The following is a 21,793-nucleotide window of genomic DNA, read 5'->3' as shown; positions in this document are numbered from 1 at the left end:
CTGAGAGCAAAATGCAATCTACCACCAGCTAGGTCACTGCTTTCCAGAAAGGTAGTAGCCACTCAGCTTCCAACCATAACCCAAGATTGTGAGTAACATTAAGGTTCTTCAAGTTGGCAAGAGACAACACAGCATAGGCAAAACACATGACTTAGTTTTCTCTTTTAAGATTACCTATTATGAATGAACCAGAAAGCAAACAAAGGTTGCTTTCTATCAAAAGAACTCCGTGGAAGGTTTATCATGGAGCTTAATGATTGTAAACATTTAGAAAGAGTTTAATTGTTAATCAGAAGACATAAGATAGTTAAGACAGCCAACACTTATTAAATGATGAAAACAAGCTGCCATCGCCACCTGCCTCCTGGCCCTTCTCGCCCCTCTGGACACCATCCTCTTCTGCACCCTGCCTTAATCTCTCAGGACTGCTCAGGTACAGAGTCACTGCTCGCCTTCTCTAGACCAGGATAGATGTCTATCCCGGGTATGTTCTTATCAACTGTTTTGTCTTGTTTTGACTCTGTATTGAAGCGTGGCTCACTGTGACTCCATTCAGCCTCTACTCTTCCGTACTAGACAATGACTGTCCTGACCTCTGACACCATAGGTGAGCTTGACATACTTGTGTATGTTCTTTATGTCTGGCTTCTCGCACTCATCACTAGATTTGTGGTAATAGAGCATTCACGTAATTGATGTATGAGGTCCTGGATGTGAATATACCAAAATGTGTTTAGCCCTCTACCCTAGGAGAACACTTGAATAGCTTCCACTTTAAAGCTCTTACAAATGGAGCTACCATGAACATTCTAGTTCAGGTATTCAGGGAACTTCACTTATAGATTTCCTTCTTTACCTAGGACTGGAATGACCAGGACATAAGTCATGTGGACATTTAAATTTAATTTTGTTCCAAAGTGGTTGTACCATCTTCCATATATTCAAATAAAGCTTCACATTCATTCATTCACGTCTTAATAGTTTCAGGGTATTTTCAAAAGAAGATAACCAAGAACCCAGTTATTCTAAACCCAAGCCTGAAGGTGTTTTCCTCAGGTCAGTTCTGATCTTTCTATCTGCCCATTCTCCCCCAGAGCTACACTGTCTTCTCCTTTAACTCCTGGTCAGTGGTTCATAACTTTTTCTCCCCAGGGTAATTTTTTTGTTTGTTTCAAAGAGGGTTAGCGGAGACTCCAAATGACTCTAAATGTGGAATTTCTGAGTTCCATAGATTGATCTGTCAGAAGGAACTGGAAAAAGAGGGAAGGAGATCATTTCAGCACAGGAATGTGTTCAGCAGAATCAGTCAAATCTCAGATGGCTGTTGATCTGAATAGAGCCATCCCTGATAAAATACCACCAAAAATGAAAAGCTCATCCTTTATCATGTGAACTGCAGGGCAAACACGCTGGCAAGCTAGTGACCCTGCTTCTCCTAACCATACGTGGGAGCCAAGGGGAAGCCTCAGACGCCACAGTAAATGGCAACCTTCCATGTCTTCACCCGTGAGGCCCCATAAGGAATCTGCTGCTGGTTTCTCTAGGAACACCTGTATGTGAGGCCAGAGTACTGAGGAGACAGAACAGCCAAGTGAGAAAGGCAATAGGAAGCCAAGCCCCAGCCTCCCGACTGCCCCCCCAGGTGTGCATCTGCTCCTCCATTCTGTGTCACAGACATGGAGAGCAATTTTTACATATTTAGATATTTTCCATGCCTGGATGTGAATGTAGCTGAAGTTAAGGGTAGTAATTAATTGTGAATCACTCCAATACTTGAATAGAAGGCCTCTCGAGTCTAATGTGCAAATTTATGTAAAAACAATGTGAAAATTAGAAATGCATTGGCACATTTTTTTAACCAGAACTGTAGCACTCTGTCTAGTCAAACAGACTGCTCATTTGCAAGTTGTCTATATGCAAAGCATTCTGCCCTCGGGAGCCTAAAATCTCCTTAGCAAGTCATCTGAAATTTGAGAAGAGCTTCATTCTGAACCAGCTTTCTGCTCCCTTCAAGTCCTCTCTTCCGTTTCCAGCAATGTGGACAAAAAGACTAAGAAGAGACTGCCCCTGGCCAACCCAGACCAAACAGGGCCCGAACCAGGAGGCCCACCCTGGTCTACCACCAGACTTCAAGAGAGCTTGTCTGACTGGGCCTGTCTTGACCCTCTGTATCAGTCTTCCACTGTAGCCTTTCCAACTTAAGAGCAATTTCAAAGTCCAAATGCGTCCTTACATTCTCTTTGCAGACAAGACATGGGGAAGTAGAGAGGGTTTTTGCTTTTAGGTCCCAGGCTACCTTTCTGGTTTTCAGTAATGTTTGAAGTTTACCGAGAGCAAGGCAGGAAGTCAGAAAACATGAACACTGTACACAGTCCACTTCACCCAGCCCAGGGGAAAAGAGAGCTGTCAGGGACAGGTGCTAAGGTGCAACAGCAGGAGGAGCACTCGGCTCACCTTGCCCTTGGAGGGCTGGCACCTGCAAAGATGTGAGCCAGAGGTCAGTCCCAGGAGATGCTTAGAGAGGCCATCAGGGCAGGGCCAAGTCATTGCACACCCAGAAGTGGGAGGAGAGGCCTCTTTGGGAATTACCTAACTAATCATTTAGTGCTGGGAGAGGCAGTGGAAGGAGACAGGAGGAGCTCCCAGGAACTGGCAGGCAGCCAACTGATTCTGATTCTGGAAGTGGGTGGGGGTGGGGTTTGGCAGAGCTAATGGCAGCCCACCTGTGCCAGAAAAGACAGACCATGAGTGTGAAAGCTGAAGAGAGGCACTCCTGAGACAGGAGCTGCGTCAACAGGGAGTGGGAATGGTCGCCACCCTCCAAAGAAGTGGCTCGGGTTTTCCGCGCAGCTCAATTCCAAGTTAAAGGGGCACCACCCACAGGCTCCCAGCTTCTGAGATGCTTGGCTCTGCTTAGCCCTCTGCATGGTGGCCCCTGCAGGACCACAGCTCATGGCGAAAAGGCCCATCTTCCCATGCCGAGCTGTCCAGTTGTGACCTGTCCTCACCAGCTCAGGTCCTACTGCTGTCCAACTGCTGTGAAGACCTGGACATTCATAATGTGGTCTCCAGATCAGCACTGTCACCATCAACTCACTCCAGGCTTCTAAAACCAGAAGTTGCATCTTAACAGCCCGGGACTCCTGAGCACCACGTTGAGACAGTCCATTCTGAGACCTGGCTCTGAATCTCCACTAAGCCAAACCAACCTTTTTCTGCCCAGAGCCAAGAAGCTGAGTTCCACTATTTTCCAATTACCAGCTGTGTAACCTTGCAGAAAGCATTTCACTTCCTCAACCCTCAGGTCCTCATCTGGAAAACAGGGGGGGGGGGGGGGGGGGGGCGGCTAATCGTACTTAATTTAAGATGATTGAATTGAACGATAAATTAGAATTTGACCTACCAATTGTGAATCATGTGGCAATATTCAATTTTATTCCTGTGCTGTTTCCTGACTCAATAATTGAGTTATAAACATCTGAGAACAGGACAATCTCTCCTCAACCATTTTTTCTCTTTTTATCTCCGTTATATACCTAAATACAGTGCTCTGCCCATAACGAGGGTGACTATTTGACATTTACAACGATCAATCTCCCTGAGGATCCCTCCCTGACAAAAAAAAAAAAAAATTAATTTCAATTCCTGATTCTTAAGCACAAAGAGATACTGTCACTTTGACCTAATCCTCTGAGGTTCATCCCTCTAAATAATTGTATTGTCTCTATCTATAAAGCACTTTGTTACTATGGCAACACATGCATAATTACATGTGTAGGTAATTGAGGGTGGCTCTGCCAGCTAGACTCCTTCCCACCAGAAAACACCCTGTCTTCCCAAAAGTGATTCTCCCATAGGTTTGTGTCAAGGCCCTAGAAGTTTCTCAAACTTACATATACTTTATGCAAATTACGATTTAATACAAGTAAGCAGAAAATTGGAAATCTGGGTTCTGTTTCAGTCTAGAAATTAATTTGCAAGATAACTTGGCACAGGGCACTTGGCTTTTCCAAGCCCAGTCCACCCTATTTTATAGGGAGGTAAGGGAACAACATGCTTTCCTACCCCTCAACCCCTACAATGTCCTACAACATTCAGAGATTTTAATTGTCACTTAGCTGAAATTATTCAACAAACCTTCCATGCATTAAACATTAACACAGTCATTTCTGTGTGGCACAGTTCATTATCATGCCAATAAATGATTAATTATAACATTCTGTCTGGGCCAGTAATTTTGCTGGACTTTTATGATTCATTATTTGTGCTATGTTGTAATGCTACTCTCGAAACTGACATTCTAACATTTATTGTTTTTTATTGCTTCTCTAAGGTGGCTTTTGAAAGAGACACCAAGGGCCACACACATGTCTAGAAAGGGTTTAAAAGTTTGATGTGAAGTAAGCATTGCTTCATTCATCTTGGCTGGCAGTAGAGACAAGGGGACCGTGCTCCTGTGGTCTGGCAATTGGGGCAGCAAACCCAGAGATGAGTAATTCCACGGTCTGCTTAGCCAACGCAACAGTTTGTGAAGGTGCATCCTGTGTGGTACCTGAGAGCAACTTCAATGCCATCCTCAGTTTGATCGTGAGCACCGTGCTGACCGTGCTCTTGGCCTTGGTGATGTTCTCCATGGGATGCAACGTGGAAATCGGGAAGTTCCTGGGCCACTTGAAGCGGCCGTGGGGCATCTTTATTGGCTTCCTCTGTCAGTTTGGAATCATGCCCCTCACGGGATTCGTCCTGTCGCTGTCCTTTGGCATCCTCCCTGTGCAGGCCGTGGTGGTGCTCATCATGGGCTGCTGCCCAGGAGGGACGGCCTCCAACATCCTCGCCTACTGGGTTGATGGTGACATGGACCTGAGGTAAGACGTCTCTCTTCCAGCTTCTGCAGCCTTCTTGGGATAACTTTTTTCAAAGTCCATGGCATTTTGAATGTCAGTCCAAACTGCCATTTTGAGGCCAAACTAAGGAATTAAGCAAGAGAGAAAAAATGCATGCCTGTGCCTCTGCTGCAGCTGCGTGGCTGTTCGAATTTGGGACTTACAGTCAATTGTGCTTTTTTTTTAAATTATTTTTTTTATTTTTACAGACTGCATTTTGATTCATTGTACACAAATGGGTACCTCTTTTCATTTCTCTGGTTGTGCACGATGTGGATCCACACCATTCGTGTAATCATACATGTGCATAGGGCCATGATGTCTGTCTCATTCCACCATCTTTCATAACCCCCCATTTCCTTCTACATAATCTAACTGTGCTTTTAACGCTAACTCATTAACAGCAAGTTGCATAATTGCTTATTATCTCTGGGAAAAGAATCAAAGTTTTTCAAAAGCGAAATCTTGCCCAAGTCAGAAGCCATAGCTGAGAAAGTTTGTTTTGTTGGTATCAGAAAAAGACAAAAAACACTTTCTTTGTCGTGGCAAGGAACTCTGAGGGCAGATATAAAATCAAACTGTTCATTAAACTTTAGAATCTTTGTTAAGATGATAGTCAACTCTACCAAACCACCAGTTCTTTGGGCAGACTCTTGGTATTAAACCTAAAGAAGAATCTATAAATGTGTTTTACTTCTTCTGACACTGAATACATATATGCACAAAATCAAAAATAACCCTCCGGCAGTCTTTTTTAAAATCATGCTTAACTTACTATACAATAAACAGAAAATGGTTTCTCTGCTTCCCACAGAGTAATCTAAATTGTAATGTTTGTCCAATTCGTCATGTGCCAGTCTGAACTAGCACCAAGAGGGGAAAAGCCTAATAGAAATAAGAAGAAGCATTAATGGGACTAGACCAAGAATTTTAATATGGGAAATTGAATAGACAAATGTCTTTTTCCTTACCTCACATTCCTCATTTCCTGTGAAAGATATGCATTTCTGAAAACCATCCAGGTGTTAATGCAGCATGTGCTTATTAAATACCACACTGCAGGCAGTCAGCCCTGTTAATCCCCGACTAGTACACGCAAAGGAGAGACTCTCCAAGCGAGGAAATGTAAGGCTGAATGGAAGGAGCGCCCTCTGAGCAATTACAAACCTGCCGTGGCACCTCAACCCCAGAAGCTTCAGAAAAGTCTCACACACCGCATGCCCTCCGTGACTCTTTCACCTAAGGAAATGCAGTATCTGCCTCACCACAGATTTTTTTAAGGAAAGCCCCGTGAAAGAGCACAGGCTGGCAGGCACTGCGCAGGCCTAGCTCACCTGGGAACCACAGTGCAGCAAGGGGTGTCCTACACTTGGATTAGGTTTGCCCAGACCGCAGAGATGAGAATTCTAAAAGCTAGCACCTACTCTACAGAAGGGAGTGAGTGATCTTCGACCACCACGTCATTGTCACTTTTGAGCAGCACTGGCTTCCCGCTCAGCAGCACAGCTTGCACCTCGGGGCAAGACCACTCATGAAAACCTCTCCTAAAACAGAAGCGCTTGCCTGTGGGAACCCACTCTGTCCTCTGCAAGCTCAAGGTAAACCAAATCTAAAAGCCCCAAATTCCACTGGTGTGGTTTTAAAAGAAACGTTGATTCTCTTGAACAGGAGATGACTAAATAATCCTGTCTACTTCGTGTTACAATCCCCATACATTATTTTTTTTCATAAATCAATTAAAAACTACAATATGAAATCTTGCAGAAAACCTCCAACTGGATCAGTGTGTAGGACACCTTCTTCAAGTTGGGGTGAGCCTTGGATGGAGCACGTAGCACAGAAATTTTCTATTTCAATTATATAAACTGTGCACTTCATGAATTCCCCCTTGTGATACAAAGTACCCATAATATCATCCTCTGTCCAGTCTGAGTCCACCTGTATAGCAGCCCAACTAGACATTTTAGCACAGCGGGTAATAGTGTTTAGCACAAAGGACCCTCAGCACTGAGAAAATGGTAGCTCTGCCACCAGGTAAGAAGATGGAATCTTGAATTACATACGTGAGGAGGAAATGTTCAAAGATTTCTCTTTTTTATTTAATTATTTTTTTATTTTTACAGACTGCATTTTGATTCATTGTACACAAATGGGGCACATCTTTTCCTTTCTGTGGTTGTACAGATGTAGATTCATAACATTCGTGTAATCATACATGTGCGTAGGGGAATGATGTCTGTCTCATTCCACCATTTTTCATGCCCCTGCCCCCTCCTCCCTCTCATTTCCCTCTACATAATCTAAAGTTCTTTCATTCTTCTCTCACCCCCCTCCCCAACCCCCAGGGAAAATATTCAACCTTTGAGTTTTGGGGGATTGCCTTACTTCACTTAGCATGATATTCTCCAATTCCATCCATTATTTCTGCAAATGCCATAATATTATCTTCTTTATGGCTGAATAATATTCCACTGTGTATATATGCCAGAGTTTATTTATCCATTCACATGTTGAAGGACTATATTCAACATCTCTAGTAATTAGAGAAATGCAAATTAAAATTCTAAGATTTCATCTTACTCCAATTAGATTGGCTATTATCAAGAACACAAAAAATAATAGCTGTTGGCATGGATGTAGGGGAAAAGGCACACTTTTACATTGCTGGTGGCTTTGCAAATTGTTGCAGCCACACTGGAAAGCACTATGGAGATTCCTCAGAAAACTTGGAATGGAATCACTATTTGACCCAGCTACCCCACTCCTTGGTTTATACCTGAAAGACTTAAAATTAGCATACTACACTGGCATAGCCACATCAATGTTTATATCTGCTAAACTCATAATAGTTAGATTGTGGAACCAACCTAGATGCCCTTCAACAGATGAATGGGCAAATATTTCTTTAAATCAAATTGAGAAAGTAAAACACCAACTATTAAGAGCCTTCCAAAACTTTTTATTTCTGTGGAGTATTAGGTAACTGTCAAACCTCATGATATCGTACTTAGACTGTGCTACCCACATTTATATCTCCAGTTTTGTACTCTTAGAACTTCCCTCCCTTTTCTACCTGCCAATCATGACTGTCACACTACAGGTACCTTCTCCATTGAGCTAATGCACATGGCCAGCAAAGCAATTCCGCCTGGATGTGGTTCCCAGGACACAAAACCAAAACTTTTCCCCTTCCTCCGATCTTCTCTTCTGAGATGGGAACCATTGCATTCTACAATCTCTAGTGACTGAAAAGATGATTGACAGGTAGATAGACAGATAGACACATGCAGACATAGACAGTCATCTGTGCTCACTGAAGCACAGCAAGTGGAGTTTCAGCTTTTTCCTTGATTACCCCCAGCCTGCAAAGTTGTCATTTGTGAATGCTTGGTGCACAGATAATTTCTGCCTAAGTTGCAACTATGTTGCAGCAAAATATGCTCAAAATCTGTCAGGGAGCAATGAAGGTGACCTTTTGAGTGGTGGCCTAGACCCACAGATCACGGACCCAAGTGTGCCACCTCCTTAATGTTTGCTTTACCACCAGATATGGGTAAACGCCTGATCTCCCCACCTTTCGCAAAGGCGCTAGCCACACCAGCCAGGACTTCTCCTTACTCCCCTTCCTTGGTTTCTTTGGAGAACCCATTTCCTTGGTCTCCCCAGTTCCTTCAGAGCCACCTGCTCACTACACTCCGTATTCTCTAGATCTCTTACTTTATAGCTTTGGCTATCCATGGCCAAATACTGTTCCATTTTTCACCTTCCAGTTTAGTTGCTCAAGATCCCCAAGATCCCCAACCTTCTGGCTTATCCCAAGTTCAAAGGGAGCCCTCTGTTTCAGCTCCATAGAGACCCATGTCCTCTCTATTCCGGTGGAACTAACCTAACACCATTTGATCCTTCTCTCTCTCCTGCCCCAAAGCAAACTTTGCTTCTCTCACGTGGCATTGTTTTTATTTCGCGATCTAATGTTTATTAGACACTCTTTTGTTCCATGAACAGTGCTAAGTACTCAAAACGCATTGGTGTGTTTGATACTTCAGAAGATTCTGAGGTTGGCACTACTATTCCCTGTGTTTGGCAGAGATCCTGTGGCGTTCCTCCAGTTTCTAGCAACACCTACGTTCTCTTCTTTTGACCCTTCCACTTGGCGTTCTGATTCCAATACGACGACAATCCTTTGCATTCCTTGCTACTGGTTTTGCTGAATCCCTGAGTATTCACCGGATTCTCACATTGACTCCTTCATGCCTGTGCACATCAAACTTCCCCCTGGCAGTGAATAGAACGAAGGCCAGGAATTAAAGTCAAAAGCTTTTTTATTTTTCTATACATTAATATTTTCTTTCGTTCCAATATAAGTTCATGGTGTTATTTCTATTTTTGATACCCACACACTTTATAGAATTCACATTATTCATGAAAAAGAATTTTCTTTTGCTAATTTATCCCCCCACTTTGCACATTAAAATTCTCAGTCTGTGAGAATTTATGTTTCATTATCATTTTGAGGGGCTTGACTTTGTTCTTGTTATTGGGTAGAGATCATCATATTACAGCCACCTATTCTCTTGTGCCTCTGTGACATCATGCTGTGAAAACTGCTCACTAAATTTAAACCATTGCCTCTCCAATTCCTAATTTGTCCCTCCTCATGGTCTTTAAGAAATATCTCTTGAATGGTACTCACCAAATTATATTGTTAAATTGTGTGCATGTGTGAATACATAACACAGATCTCACTATTACATATGATTACAATGTACCAATAAAAATAAAAGACATTTTCAAAAAATAGTAACTGCTCTCATGGGCTGGGATGTTTGTCAGTGGTCAAGCACTTGCCAAGCATGTGCTCAATGCTACATCTGTCCAGGGAAGTCTTTCAGAGAAAGTGCTCTTAGTTTCCTGATTCTATTTGTAGTGGAACATAAAATATTTGCATTTAAAAATAACACTAACTGGCTGTCACTAATGGTATCCTAAGAACTGGACACCGTTGGTAACAGCAATCACAATCTACATTTGAGATAAGGAATCTGGCAAAGAGAAGCCAAGTCAACTGTCCAGAGTCACTCACCGAATGGCACTGCTGCCAGGGTCCAGAGCTGTTGGGTCCTGACAACCGGACATAGTCTCCCATTCACAGCAAAAATAAGAGAAAACAATACAGACAAGGAAAATGAATTGATCACAGTTCAGCTAATCTTCCCCCTTTCTACAAAAACATTACAATTCATGAAAACAAAATCCAGGGAATATACATATGTTCCTATGCTGTGCTAGCCATAGATAGAATTCTGCTCCCTTTGGTGCCCTCCTGGGCCAGGTTAACAGCTCTCCAGTTTGCATCCTCAGCATGAGGAAGCTGGGACAGGGAAAATACATGTGACCAGGAAACAGGAAAGGAAAAAATATATTGTGTGACTTTCAGTCTCAAAGGGACTCCGTAACTGCTCTGCGTTCTTCCCACCATGCAGTGTGTGATGCCCTAAGAGCCCAGGCATGGAATCGTTCTGCCCCACAGGCAGAGAATGTGCACAGGGCACTTTTGAAGGGAACCAGGAAGCACCGCTACCCCAAAATCTCTCTTCCATCCACTGTCACAGTGCTGAAAACAGTACCATTTGATATTGATTCCTCCATGCACATCATAAGCCAAAATCCAATTACGCAGTCTGTCCCCCTTACAAAAACAGACATGCTTTAAGCAGGAATAACACCAGACCCCCATTCTTCTGAATACAGATTTGGTAAGTTGTCAATGGCTTAGTCCTCAGAATCCAGGCCTACCTTGCCTGCAGGCACACTTCGTTTTGTTTTAACTGTCAGTTTCCTCTTCTCCATTTGGGCAATAATTTGAGTGCTTGATAGAGAGGCAATGAGGCCTCCTCCCCTCGGCTCAGGTGTTCTCCTCCAAGGCCCAGGAAGGCCCAGCTCATACCAGCACAGACAGAGGCAAAGACCCCCATCATCCTGTGGTCCTGGCTGGTATAAATGCATTTGCTGTTGTCTGAAGAGTTTCAGGCTCCTTGTACCTTATTTAATAATTGATTTAAGCATTGAATAACTGCTATGATTCTTGAGAACAAACAGGGAGGGAAGGAGAGTAGAAGGTGAAGTAGAGACACCAGATATGGGTGGTGGCGCCCCAGGCCAGGTTCTGCAGAAACCTGGACATGTGTGTGCTTCTGCCCATTGTACCCGGTAATGTCACTGGCTGAGACAGTTTCTTGCAAGATTTTCAAGTCATGAATTGAAAATGAAACAGCCTGTCCCCTAGAAAACCCAGATGGACATCTCAATGTGCTCACTTCCTTACAGCGTCAGCATGACCACGTGTTCCACACTGCTCGCCCTGGGAATGATGCCCTTGTGCCTCTTCATCTACACCAAGATGTGGGTGGACTCTGGGACCATCGTCATTCCCTATGACAGCATAGGTAAGTCACTCCTCTGCGAGATTGTGTCCCATACCAACCTCGAACCGCCCGTTTATTCCTGACTCGAATCTCAGACAGGCTCAAGCTCAGTCACTGTTCACCTCTTAGAGTAGCAGCAGTTTGGGCCTAATTAGAATTTCCTTATAAAGTCACCCCAACGTTTGGGTGAGAATTGGCAGGATGCAAATTCTAAAGCTTGACCCAATAGGAGGACCTGAGTTTCTGTCAATTCAAATAATCAGGGAGAGGAGCCAACAGAGGACACCCCCTCCAGCAGTCTACCGAGGGGGCTTCGGCGGCTGGCCCCTGTGGGGCCTCCAGCTTTTCCTAAAGTAGAGAGTGAGTTGTTCATAGCAGTGGGAGATCGCACCCAGATCTCAGGAAACTCACGTGACGCTCTCGAGATGGAGCCCTCAGGAGCGGCAGCACGGGACACTCGGAGACGGAGTCCACAGGAGCAGCTCTGGACCGGGCACCACATCCTGATGCACCGTGGATGTGACTTGCTAGTTATGACCGTCTCCTTTCATTTCAACGTTTACATGTTCCTCTCTGTTTGTGGGAGGATGGAGGAGGGTGGGAGATGGAGTGGTTGGCTTAACACAGGGACGGGGTCATGGGAGGACAAGAGAGCTGGCCTGTGGGAAGCTGGCCTTCTCTAGAACTGTGTAAGGAAGGTGCCATGGAAGGGCTCCAGGGCCTGGGTGCCGACCTCCAGGCTGGCTGCTTGCTCAGCGGCCTCCTCTCCAGCCATTCCGGGAAACACGGGTCTTTCTGGGGACCTGCCTCCTAAAGGTGTGGGTCTCTCATGGAGGGGAGCAGAAAACAAGCAGCGACTCCCTGGGGTGTTTGTAGGAGGGAGTCCTGTTGGGAGGGGAGCTACACCCACACTCCCCTCCGGTCTGAGGTGTGCTGTTCCTGTGGTCGGACCTGATTGAAGCTATATCCAACCAAACTGGAACAAACCTCCTGAGCACCTATGGGGAGGATCGATATTGTGACACTTTCCTGCAGTCTCTTTTCTCTCCCCTACTTTGACCATAAATATTAGATTCAAAAACCAAAAGAAAAGCAGTCCTCCTTGATACATGCTATTCAGCATAGGCTTTCTCTGTACAAGCTCCTCCTATTGACCCATGGGAAACCCCATCATATCAGACATCATCTCCTGAATCCAGCCTCAGAGTGGCCCTCCTGCTGCTAACCCTGGGCTGCTCCTCCATGAACAGATTTCTTAGAGTTAAAGAATGCAGTTCATTTGAAAGGCCTCTCAAAGAACCTGCTTGATTGATAACTGAGCAATTTTGATTACCTGTTATTCACTGCTTAAGAAAAGAACTTAAACCTGAAATATTCTCCTCTTGATATTCATTTCCTTCTGGAAAATACCTATGGGAATGTTGGGTAATTATAACTACCATGCAAATGGCTTATGCCCTGTCCTTTAATGGGAATAAACTTCGAAAGGAGGAGAAAATGAGATATACACCAGCACTTCAGTGGTGGTGGAAGTCATCACAAAAGAAGTTAAAGAAGAAAAGAGGAAAGGAAAGAAAAACAAAGATGAGTTTGAAACACAGAGATATCAGCTCTGTTTATTCACAGTGTTTGCTCAGCCCTATTCTCCAACCTACTCTTTTTTGCTGTTGGTTTTCCTAGTTTTTTAATGATTAAAAAAAAAAATGAGCTGACAGTCTCGAGAGATGCTATCATCGCTTTATAAATGTGGCTGTTGCATCTCAGGGCAATTGTTTAATTTGCCCAAGATTACTAAGGAGATGGAAGGGCCCCTGGCGGGCTCCCCAGCCTGCTCTGGGGGCTGGTTCTGCAAGCTCCAGGATCCAGGAAACTCTGCTGGGCCCCCTCAGGTGATGGTACCTGGAGGGGAGGAGCCTCTTCACTGCTGGACACAAAGAAAACTCCGGGGGCGGGGGGGGTGCTGCCCCCATGCCTGGGGGTGAGTCTTGTACCAGAACCACACTGTCACCTAATTCTTACCAGCACAGTGAGCAGACAGTTCTGCCCATTCCACACAGGGCGACACCCAGCACAGAGGGCCCAGGTGACTGGAGCAGTTTCCAGTTTGTGAATAATGAACGGTTCAGCGCCAAGTCCACCTGGCTGCCACTTCCTCCGCGGAATTCCTTCACTCTCGTTTATTCTCACTTTCTGTTCTTGCCTCCCATACCTCCTGAGTAAACTCCACTGAAGCGAGCCCACGGTTTCAGTGGTAGGGTGCAAGCAGTTGCTTCTTATCTACACAGACATCTTAGGGAGAGCCCGGGTGTGGCAGGAGCTGATCCTGGGAGAGAAGAGCAGCATCCCCTGGCCCCCTGGGGAGTAAAGGCCTCTCCAGCAGAGCCACACCGCAGGCTTGAGGAGGGCAACTTCAAATCCCTGGAAAACTTCAGCTGGCCACCTCTGGTCAGGAGAGGCAGAGCGTTCTGCCCTGGATCCTGGCCAGTCATCCTGCTTGCCCGTTTCTCTGGCCTTGGGCTGCCCCACAGAGAATCAGGACTCCAAGAAAGAGGTGCCAAGTAGATGCCACCTGTTAAAAGTATAACACCCAAACCTAACCTGAAATTCTTTCCAACTTAAGCCACCACAATGCAAACAAGCTGTGTCAAGGTAATCTTAATGTAAGGCCTACAGACTTCACGACATATAGGGAGTAGTCCAGAGATTCAAGAAAGGAAGTCTCCTTCCCCCAACCCCCAACATATAGGGTGCAGGTACACCCAAAGGGGATTCTCCTGGGCCTGCCTCAGGCCTCCTGCCCATGTCCCTCGTCCCACCCTGTCTCCTTACTTCCTCCTACCCATCCTTCCTCCCGGCTCTTGGTTTCCTTAGCCATTCTCTAATTTTGCTGAGTATTGTCTGGGCAAATGTAATTGTTGACCCTTATATACTCACGAGTGCTAGAAGGCTGACAAAAACATTGCTTTTTCATCATCATTATATTTATTTTAAGTTAATAAGATAGTACTGGAATCCAGGATCTGTTTTCCAGTCCTTAGTCATTTATCCCAACACTAGGCCACATCCACTCTCAGAATTTCATGATTTGATTCCACTTTCTCACACTGTTTGAAAAGGAGATTTGAAAAAGAAACAGCCCACAGGAAGTTAGCAGTTGTGGTACTATATTATATAAAGGCAGCTATTTGACAAATGAGTGTTAAACAATATGGAGAAACAAACCATAAGTCACAAGAACAGCAGTAAATTTAACATCGAGAGATTCAAGTGTGACTCTTTCACCTGCCTTTGTTAGCATGTTGCTGCAAAGAACTATAATTACAGAGAGGTGGCCAAATATATTACCTCATGGAAAATTTAAAGTATGTTCTTCCAACCATTCTCTCACTGTGGTGTGGGTGTGAATAACTGAAGTTGGTTTTATCCAGAAGTCATTAGTCTTTAGAATGCCTGGAGATCTTGAGCAAATTTTGAATATTTTCTTCTATTTCTCTTATTTCTACAACCATGAAGTAACACAGAGAAGTCAAATAGCATCTATGAACACCACAAGAACATACAGGGGCACGTGCACACACACACACTCACACACACACACACACACACACACACTCACACAAACTTTGGCAAGATAATTTTCCTAAAATATAATGATCCAATAGACAAAGGAAGACAAAATTCTGACAAATTGAAATAAAAGGATATTGGCAATATAAGGAACCCTGAAAAATCAACCCAGGATTTATATAACCAATATTATAATACTCTTAATTGTCAACCAGTAATATGAAATTAGCTCCTGGAGTGGGTAAAAGGTGTGTGTGTGTGTGTGTGTGTGTGGGTAAAAGGTGTCTGTGTGTGTGTGTGTGTGTGTGTGTGTGTGTGTACACACACATGTGTGATTCCACATTCCATTTTGTGGGTTCAAGAAGCGCTACCTGCATCATGTTTGGGCTGCTTACATGTTGTCTCCTGTGTCGTATGTTCTGTTGATCCAACTCCTCTTCTGTCATCTGCAGGGACTTCTTTGGTGGCTCTTGTCATTCCTGTTTCTATTGGAATGTTTGTTAATCACAAATGGCCTGCAATAGCGAAGGTCATACTTAAAGTAAGTACCCATGCTACAGGCTGTGCAGTTAGGTGCTCCACCCGAGACCTGGAATGAAGGAATGGTTCCATCCACTGAGTTGTTTTGTCCTCCTTGTTCAGCTACCTCTAGGGCCTGAAGTTACTATCCATACAGTCTCCTTTCCCAGAACGCCCTTCTTGTTCCCATCCACAGGGTCAACATCTATCCATCCTTTTAGACACTGGTTCAAACCTTACCTCTTGGTTTTACACTACCCAGTGCCTGCAGTGCATTGCTATTGTCTCTATCATGGGAGTTTTGTTACAAATATACCTCAACAACTATCTTAGGAATTAGAACAAATTCTTCCAAAGTCTATAACTGTATGACCAATTCAGTACCTGCCAATTTGTAGGTGTTCATACACACACACACAGATTTGCAGTATATATATATTGATCATTCATTCCCTTTCATCACCAGCTATGTATATTTAGATTATATAAATACAGCTATAAATGCTATAGAGAGATTCTACTGCACAGGGGACAAAGTAAGCTAGTAGAAATTCCTTGCATCTCTACAGAAAAAAAGTTAAGATTTCCAAATATGTTCAGATGTAAAAAGGAGAAAGCAATAGCAACAGTGGCTTATGTCTGTAAATGCATTGTTTAAATTATAGAGTTTTATATTCATTTTTTATTACCATAACCATCATAAAAGGTGGCGGGAGCAAGTTTTTATCCCTAAGTACATATGAAGAAATGAAGATTCAGAAAGGTTCACGATCGACCCAAGAAGACGAACTGGGAGGAGCTGTATCTGGAAGCCAGGTCTTCCTGGGTCCTGCTGTGGTGGATTCTCTTCCACTCTGGCAGATAATGGGCAAGCTAGAAAACCCTCTTCAGGCCCTTTGAGCATGCATGCTGTACGTCCTGCTCTTTCCTTAAAGATAAGAATGCAGGGCATGCCCCAGTGTTTCCCATGGGCTGATTGGCTGTCCAGCTCCATCACCCCAAGGGAAGGCATCTTCTTGGCGGTCATCCTGAACGTGCCCTGACAGGACCGCTGGATTCCGTGTGCCTCTCTTCCAGGTCGGATCCATCGCCGGTGCCATCCTCATTGTGGTCCTCGCTGTGGTGGGAGGAATACTCTACCAGAGTGCCTGGATCATCGAACCCAGGCTGTGGATTATAGGGACCATATTTCCTATAGCTGGCTACAGCCTGGGATTTTTTCTGGCTAGAATAGCTGGTCAGCCCTGGTACAGGTACGGTGTTTTGGTGTTTTGGACTGGGAATTTCCATCTGTAAGAGCTGTGCTGTGGTTTGCTAAGACTGCCATAACAAAGGGTCACAAACTGAGCAAAGTAAGCAACAGAAATTCATGGCCCTGCGTTTTTTTGGAGACCGGAAGTGAGAAGGAAGGCATTATGGGTTGATTTTTTCCTGAGGGCTACAAGGAAAGGAGAGGCCTGTGTCCTTGGCTGGGACACGCCCATGATCTCCTCTGTGTCACTTCATCTGTGTATATCTGATTAAGGCAACCCCAACGACCTCATCGTGACTAATTAGAACTGCATTGACCTTATTTCCACACAAGGTCACATTCCGATATGCCAGGGTTAGTGCTTCCACATACAAATTTGATGGGGGAACATAATCAACCCATAACAGCAGTAAATACTAATAAGCTCAAATTCCTTCACACTTAATCACTTTCACCCATTTCTATGTTGTTCTAAATAGACTCATTCATTCCGAAGTTACTCAAGTCCCCAAAAAGCAAATACTGACTGCCTTTATTTTTATTACTTTATTTAATTTTATTTATTTTGCTCAAATTCTTCTGGACCATTCCCTATCCAGTGCAGATCAGACTCTTCCATTGCTGTGTGTTCTTATTCTCCATGAAGAGTGACTTTAACAGAAACGATGCATTTGGCCCTGTAATGCTCCTGGGTCACCCACTCCCACCCCAGCAAAGGGCGAGCATCATGCAAAGGTGCTGAATAGCAGAAAAGGTTTCACATTTATGAATGAGTACTAAGTAAAAACATCTCCTCCCCTCCTAGTTCATCTAAATCAGCAGACAGGGAGAAAAGCAGGCGTAGGAAGCCGTGCACTCTGAGGTCGGGGGAGCTGAGCAGTGGGCAGTAAGGAGGGGCAGTGTTTGAGGTGGGCCCCACCACTCACCACCCGCAGGACTTCAGGCCAGGCATGTTTCCTCCAAGTTTTCTTATTTGTGGGACAGGGGCAATAATTTCTACCTTGCAGGGTTTTGATCAGGCTTTAATCACAGCAGATTTAACAATAAACAATTGTAGCAAATACTGTACCTTGAATATTTTCTGCATCCTGCTCTGGGCTCTATGTCTTTACCAGGGACAGAATTGAAAAGGGTGAATGAACCATCTTTGCCATTTATGGAACACTATTCTAAATGAGTCTGTTCTTCAACCCATGATACGTCACATAAGTGTACATTTATTTATACCGTATGTAATATATCATTGTTTATATGACATGCTATATTGATATTCAATATACAGTTATATATGAAAATGCATACATGAACTATGTACACCCAAATCAGAGACCACACATGCAGTCTACACGCCCGTTGTCATTATATCCGCTTTTAAGGTCACACAACAACAGCCGAACAGAGCAAGAACTAAAGCGCCTGTCCTCCCAACCTCCCCGCAGGTGCCGCACGGTTGCTTTGGAAACGGGGATGCAGAACACGCAGCTGTGCTCCACGATCGTGCAGCTCTCCTTCACCCCCGAGGAGCTGAACCTCGTGTTCACCTTCCCGCTCATCTACAGCGTTTTCCAGCTCCTTTTTGCGGCAATATTATTAGGAAGTAAGCAACAGCACCAATCGGACTTCTTTGTGACATTCCTCCTGGAGAAACCATCGCTAACATGGTCATTTTTAAAATTCCCCATTCCTGGCAGTGAATTGTACAAGTAAATGAGAGGGACAGCCCAAGACTTCCTGGCAGCAATACTTTTATGAAAAGGATTGAAGGGAGATTATTTTTATTTTTAAGTCAAAAGTAACGGAAGCCAATTCTCTCCATGAGTTTCTTTTCTTTAGTGATTAGGGAAAGCGTTAACCTGTTAGGACCATTTTACTGTGTGCCTTTCTAAATGCTTCCAAAGGACTCAGAACTTGATGATTTTCCCCCAAACTACATCTTAATATGCTTTGTAAATATGGGATATGCATCAGAAATATGCAAAGGGCATTTATCAGGCAACAACCTGAGATATAACAATAAGGCAGGCATGCGTGTCATCTAAATACTCACATAATTGAAGCAAGTTAAGCAAAAATGTCTTTAATTATCAGGGCAGTTAGCAGCCAGCCTGATTCTTAATTTTACTCCCCTATAACATACATTTCCATCCTGACCCACTGGCCTTCACCCAGTTGAAACTTTTCCCTGCATTTTACTTTCCAAGGACTAATGATATTTAATCTCTATTTTTAAGTTCTTTTTTAAAAAATATATCAGCTACTTTTTAAAGTTTCATGGTATTTTTAATGGGACATATTAGGCGCTTGACAAAAATAATGTGCATATTAAGCTACGAAACGTCTGGAGACAGTTTGGCTTTGTTTTCCTGCATAGCTCCGACATACTTCCAACCTCCTCTGCACACCAGACTTGCTATGGTTCTCCGAGCAGGGGCTTTTCTTCTAGAATAGGACTCTTGAGATCCCTGAAAACGTTGCCCTCATTTAATCTGATTCAAGGGATGCAGGTCCACAGCCTCATAACCTCGTTTTCTTGTGTAATAGTCTTGTTTCGTTGCATCAAGTCCTACCCAGTTTGGCACATGGTGAGATTGGTCACATAATCAGTGATGTCCACTAGACGAGGGCTGGTCCACAGTAAAACCAAAGGCATGAGGTGAATGAAGAGTCCAAAAGAGATTAAGCACATGGACTGAAGGAGCCAGGGAAGAGCGTGCTGGCGTTGTCTGGTGCTTTCCTGGTTTCATCCTTAGGCAGGGCAATAAGGAAGACATCTTTATGAAGTCTGTACAATGCTGAAAACATATTTGATGAATTAGAGCATAAATATTTTTTTGAAACGAAGAGAGGAAGGAAAGGAAAAAGGATGGACCACACACAGGACTGAAATCCTGAAGAAGTCAGGGGTTGCCCTGAGCGAATATTCCTGAAGTTTCGAGCTCAGTCTTCCTCAGGTGTGGCCATCCCCCTTGCCGTGAGGGGTTGGGTAGTGGGACTGCATTCTCTTAGCAGTCTCCATTCTACAGAAAATGCGAACTGCTTTGTGAGTCAGGCATTATAATCACTGTCCCAAGTAACTTTGCCATTTATCATCATGAAATGTACTTAGCCTCCTGTGTATTGTTTTCCAGTTTATGTCGCATACAAGAAATACTGCGGGAAAAACAATGCAGAATTTTCTGAGCAAAATGATAACAAAACGGAACCTGAGTCATCATTTCATGCCATGAATGGAGGATTTCAACCAGATGACAAGTAGACACCAAGTGGACAGCAACGAGAAATACTAAATATCCTTAATCTACAACTATGTAGAATTATTTGGCTTGATGGGATAGTTGTTAGGAAAAAGTTAAAGTGAACATTTAAATTTCAATCGAACCTATGTAATAGCTTTGGTACAAAGTGATTGGTGGTCCAATTCTTCCCTGTGACAAATACTGTTTCATATACATATAGTTCCATTTACACACACACACACACACACACACACACACACACACAGAGCTGTCTCTCAGTATCTGTAGAGAACTGGATCCAGAAGACCCTCAGTATCAAAATCCACAGTTGCTCAAGTCCTTTCTATATAAGGTATAATATTTGCACATAACCTCCCATAAGCTTTAAATCATGTCTAGATTACTTGCAACACTTAATACAATGTAGATGTTATGTAAATATTTGTTATACTGTATTGCATAGGGAAAATGACAGGAAAAAAGTCTGCATATGTATTCATATGTATTGCACAGACCTCTTTTTAAAAAATTTTTAACCATGGTTGGTTATATCTGTAGATGCAGAACCTATAGATGAGAGAGTCAATATATACAGGGAAAGAGAGACTATAAGACTGTATATATAGGCATTGAACTATTCACCCAAAATATCTGCAGATCTAACATGACATCGGTAACACTGAGGACCGCCAAACACCTGAACTGAATTTTTAAAACAAAATCTCATAACCCAGAGATAAGCACTTTTTGTATGTTAAAATAGATATCATGAATTATTATTGTAAAGTGATCAATATTTTATTCAGTATTTATGATTGTAAAAAGATTTTTATGAATGTATTCTACTGGCATTTTAATCATTACATTGAACTTTGTGACCTATTTATTTATATATTTTCTTACTATAATATGGGCAAATATCTGACTTCCTGTTTATTTTTTAAAAAATAGCTTTTTTCAGTGATGTAAAGGCAGAAATGAGAGGAACGTGTCACTAAATAGAATTCAATAACCAAATTGAAATCAGGCTTTTAACTCATCAAGAATGTTGTACACCCTGTGGGTCACCCCCAGGGGCAGCTGAAGACCACTAGATACTTCAAGAAAACAGTAAATACTTTTGAATAGACTGAATTTGGCAAATAGCTCTTCCAGCCCTAGAGAGGGACTTTCTGGAAATTTCCCTATAGGGGACATTTGCAGATTGGTGAATAGGACAACTACTCAGTTCATCGGAAGCACCATGTGACACATGCCCCATGAGCCAGCAGGCGGCAGGAGGTGCAGACAGTCTAAGGCTTGGGAGAAATGCCACAGCTCTAGTGGATGAACTAAGGTACTGGAGATACATGGAAAAGCACAAGTAACAGAAAGCCCGTTCAGATAACTAACTAGAGTCCCTCTGATGGGAAGCAGGAAGTAGCAAAAAGAAGAATGCCTCCTTTGCTTCATTCTGCAGCACGATGAATATTCTGCACATTCTCATCTCAGTCCTAGTGGTTTAGTTCCATGCTCCAATGCTTGTGTTCTAAAGGACCCTTCGCATTCGTATGACCTGAATTCAGATCCTGCTGGAACATCAGAGGATTACAGGAACTCCACTCAGCTCTTCCAGGAGAGGGATGAGGGCTTCTGCCTTTCAAAACTGGAGCATGTGTATCTTTTTATACAAGATTCACATTTACAATTGAATAAGGTCTCCATTTTTATCCCATCATTAGACAAATACACCAGAATGAACTTGGGGTTTTTTTTTTGGTTGTTTTTTTTTTTTTTTTTTTTTTTAAGGAGTAGAAGAGAGCAAATACAGATTTTCTTTTTAGAGAATGTCAAAGAATGTGCCTTCAAGGAGGCAAACAGAAGACTTTCAGTCTAGCTGTTAAGGACCTCCCACACTGCTCATCAAACAGA

General features: G+C 43.4%; 1 protein-coding gene across 8 annotated transcripts; it reads left to right on the top strand.

Annotated features, from left to right (window-relative positions):
- The first annotated feature begins 202 nt into the window (after window positions 1–202).
- SLC10A2 (solute carrier family 10 member 2) lies at window positions 203–20,483 on the top strand. 8 transcript variants are annotated; one of them, XM_079136568.1, is made up of 9 exons: window positions 203–484; window positions 982–1,056; window positions 1,400–1,642; window positions 4,334–4,865; window positions 11,211–11,329; window positions 15,328–15,416; window positions 16,472–16,647; window positions 18,086–18,243; window positions 19,775–20,483. In XM_079136568.1, the coding sequence occupies exons 4-9, from the start codon at window positions 4,489–4,491 to the stop codon at window positions 19,900–19,902; spliced, it is 1,047 nt and encodes a 348-aa protein (XP_078992694.1). In that variant the 5' UTR covers window positions 203–484; window positions 982–1,056; window positions 1,400–1,642; window positions 4,334–4,488; the 3' UTR covers window positions 19,903–20,483. The 8 variants fall into 8 exon arrangements, with proteins under 8 accessions (XP_078992694.1, XP_078992696.1, XP_078992693.1 ...); XM_079136570.1 differs by having other exon boundaries at window positions 861–1,056; window positions 1,400–1,506; XM_079136567.1 differs by lacking the exon at window positions 1,400–1,642.
- Window positions 20,484–21,793: the final 1,310 nt, after the last annotated feature.

Source organism: Sciurus vulgaris (assembly GCF_902686455.1).
Source record: "Sciurus vulgaris genome assembly, chromosome: 4".
NCBI classification, from domain to species: Eukaryota; Metazoa; Chordata; class Mammalia; order Rodentia; family Sciuridae; genus Sciurus; species Sciurus vulgaris.
Note: the sequence above shows the minus strand (reverse complement) of the source record. Positions and strands in the feature narration are given on the sequence as shown.

Bases quoted from the DNA above. Each gene is read 5' to 3' on its own strand.
- SLC10A2 (XM_079136564.1), top strand. From the start codon at position 4,489: ATGAGTAATTCCACGGTCTGCTTAGCCAACGCAACAGTTTGTGAAGGT. The intron at 4,866-11,210 runs GTAAGACGTCTC...ACTTCCTTACAG, and splicing joins GATGGTGACATGGACCTGAG to CGTCAGCATGACCACGTGTT. The intron at 15,417-16,471 runs GTAAGTACCCAT...CCTCTCTTCCAG, and splicing joins TAGCGAAGGTCATACTTAAA to GTCGGATCCATCGCCGGTGC.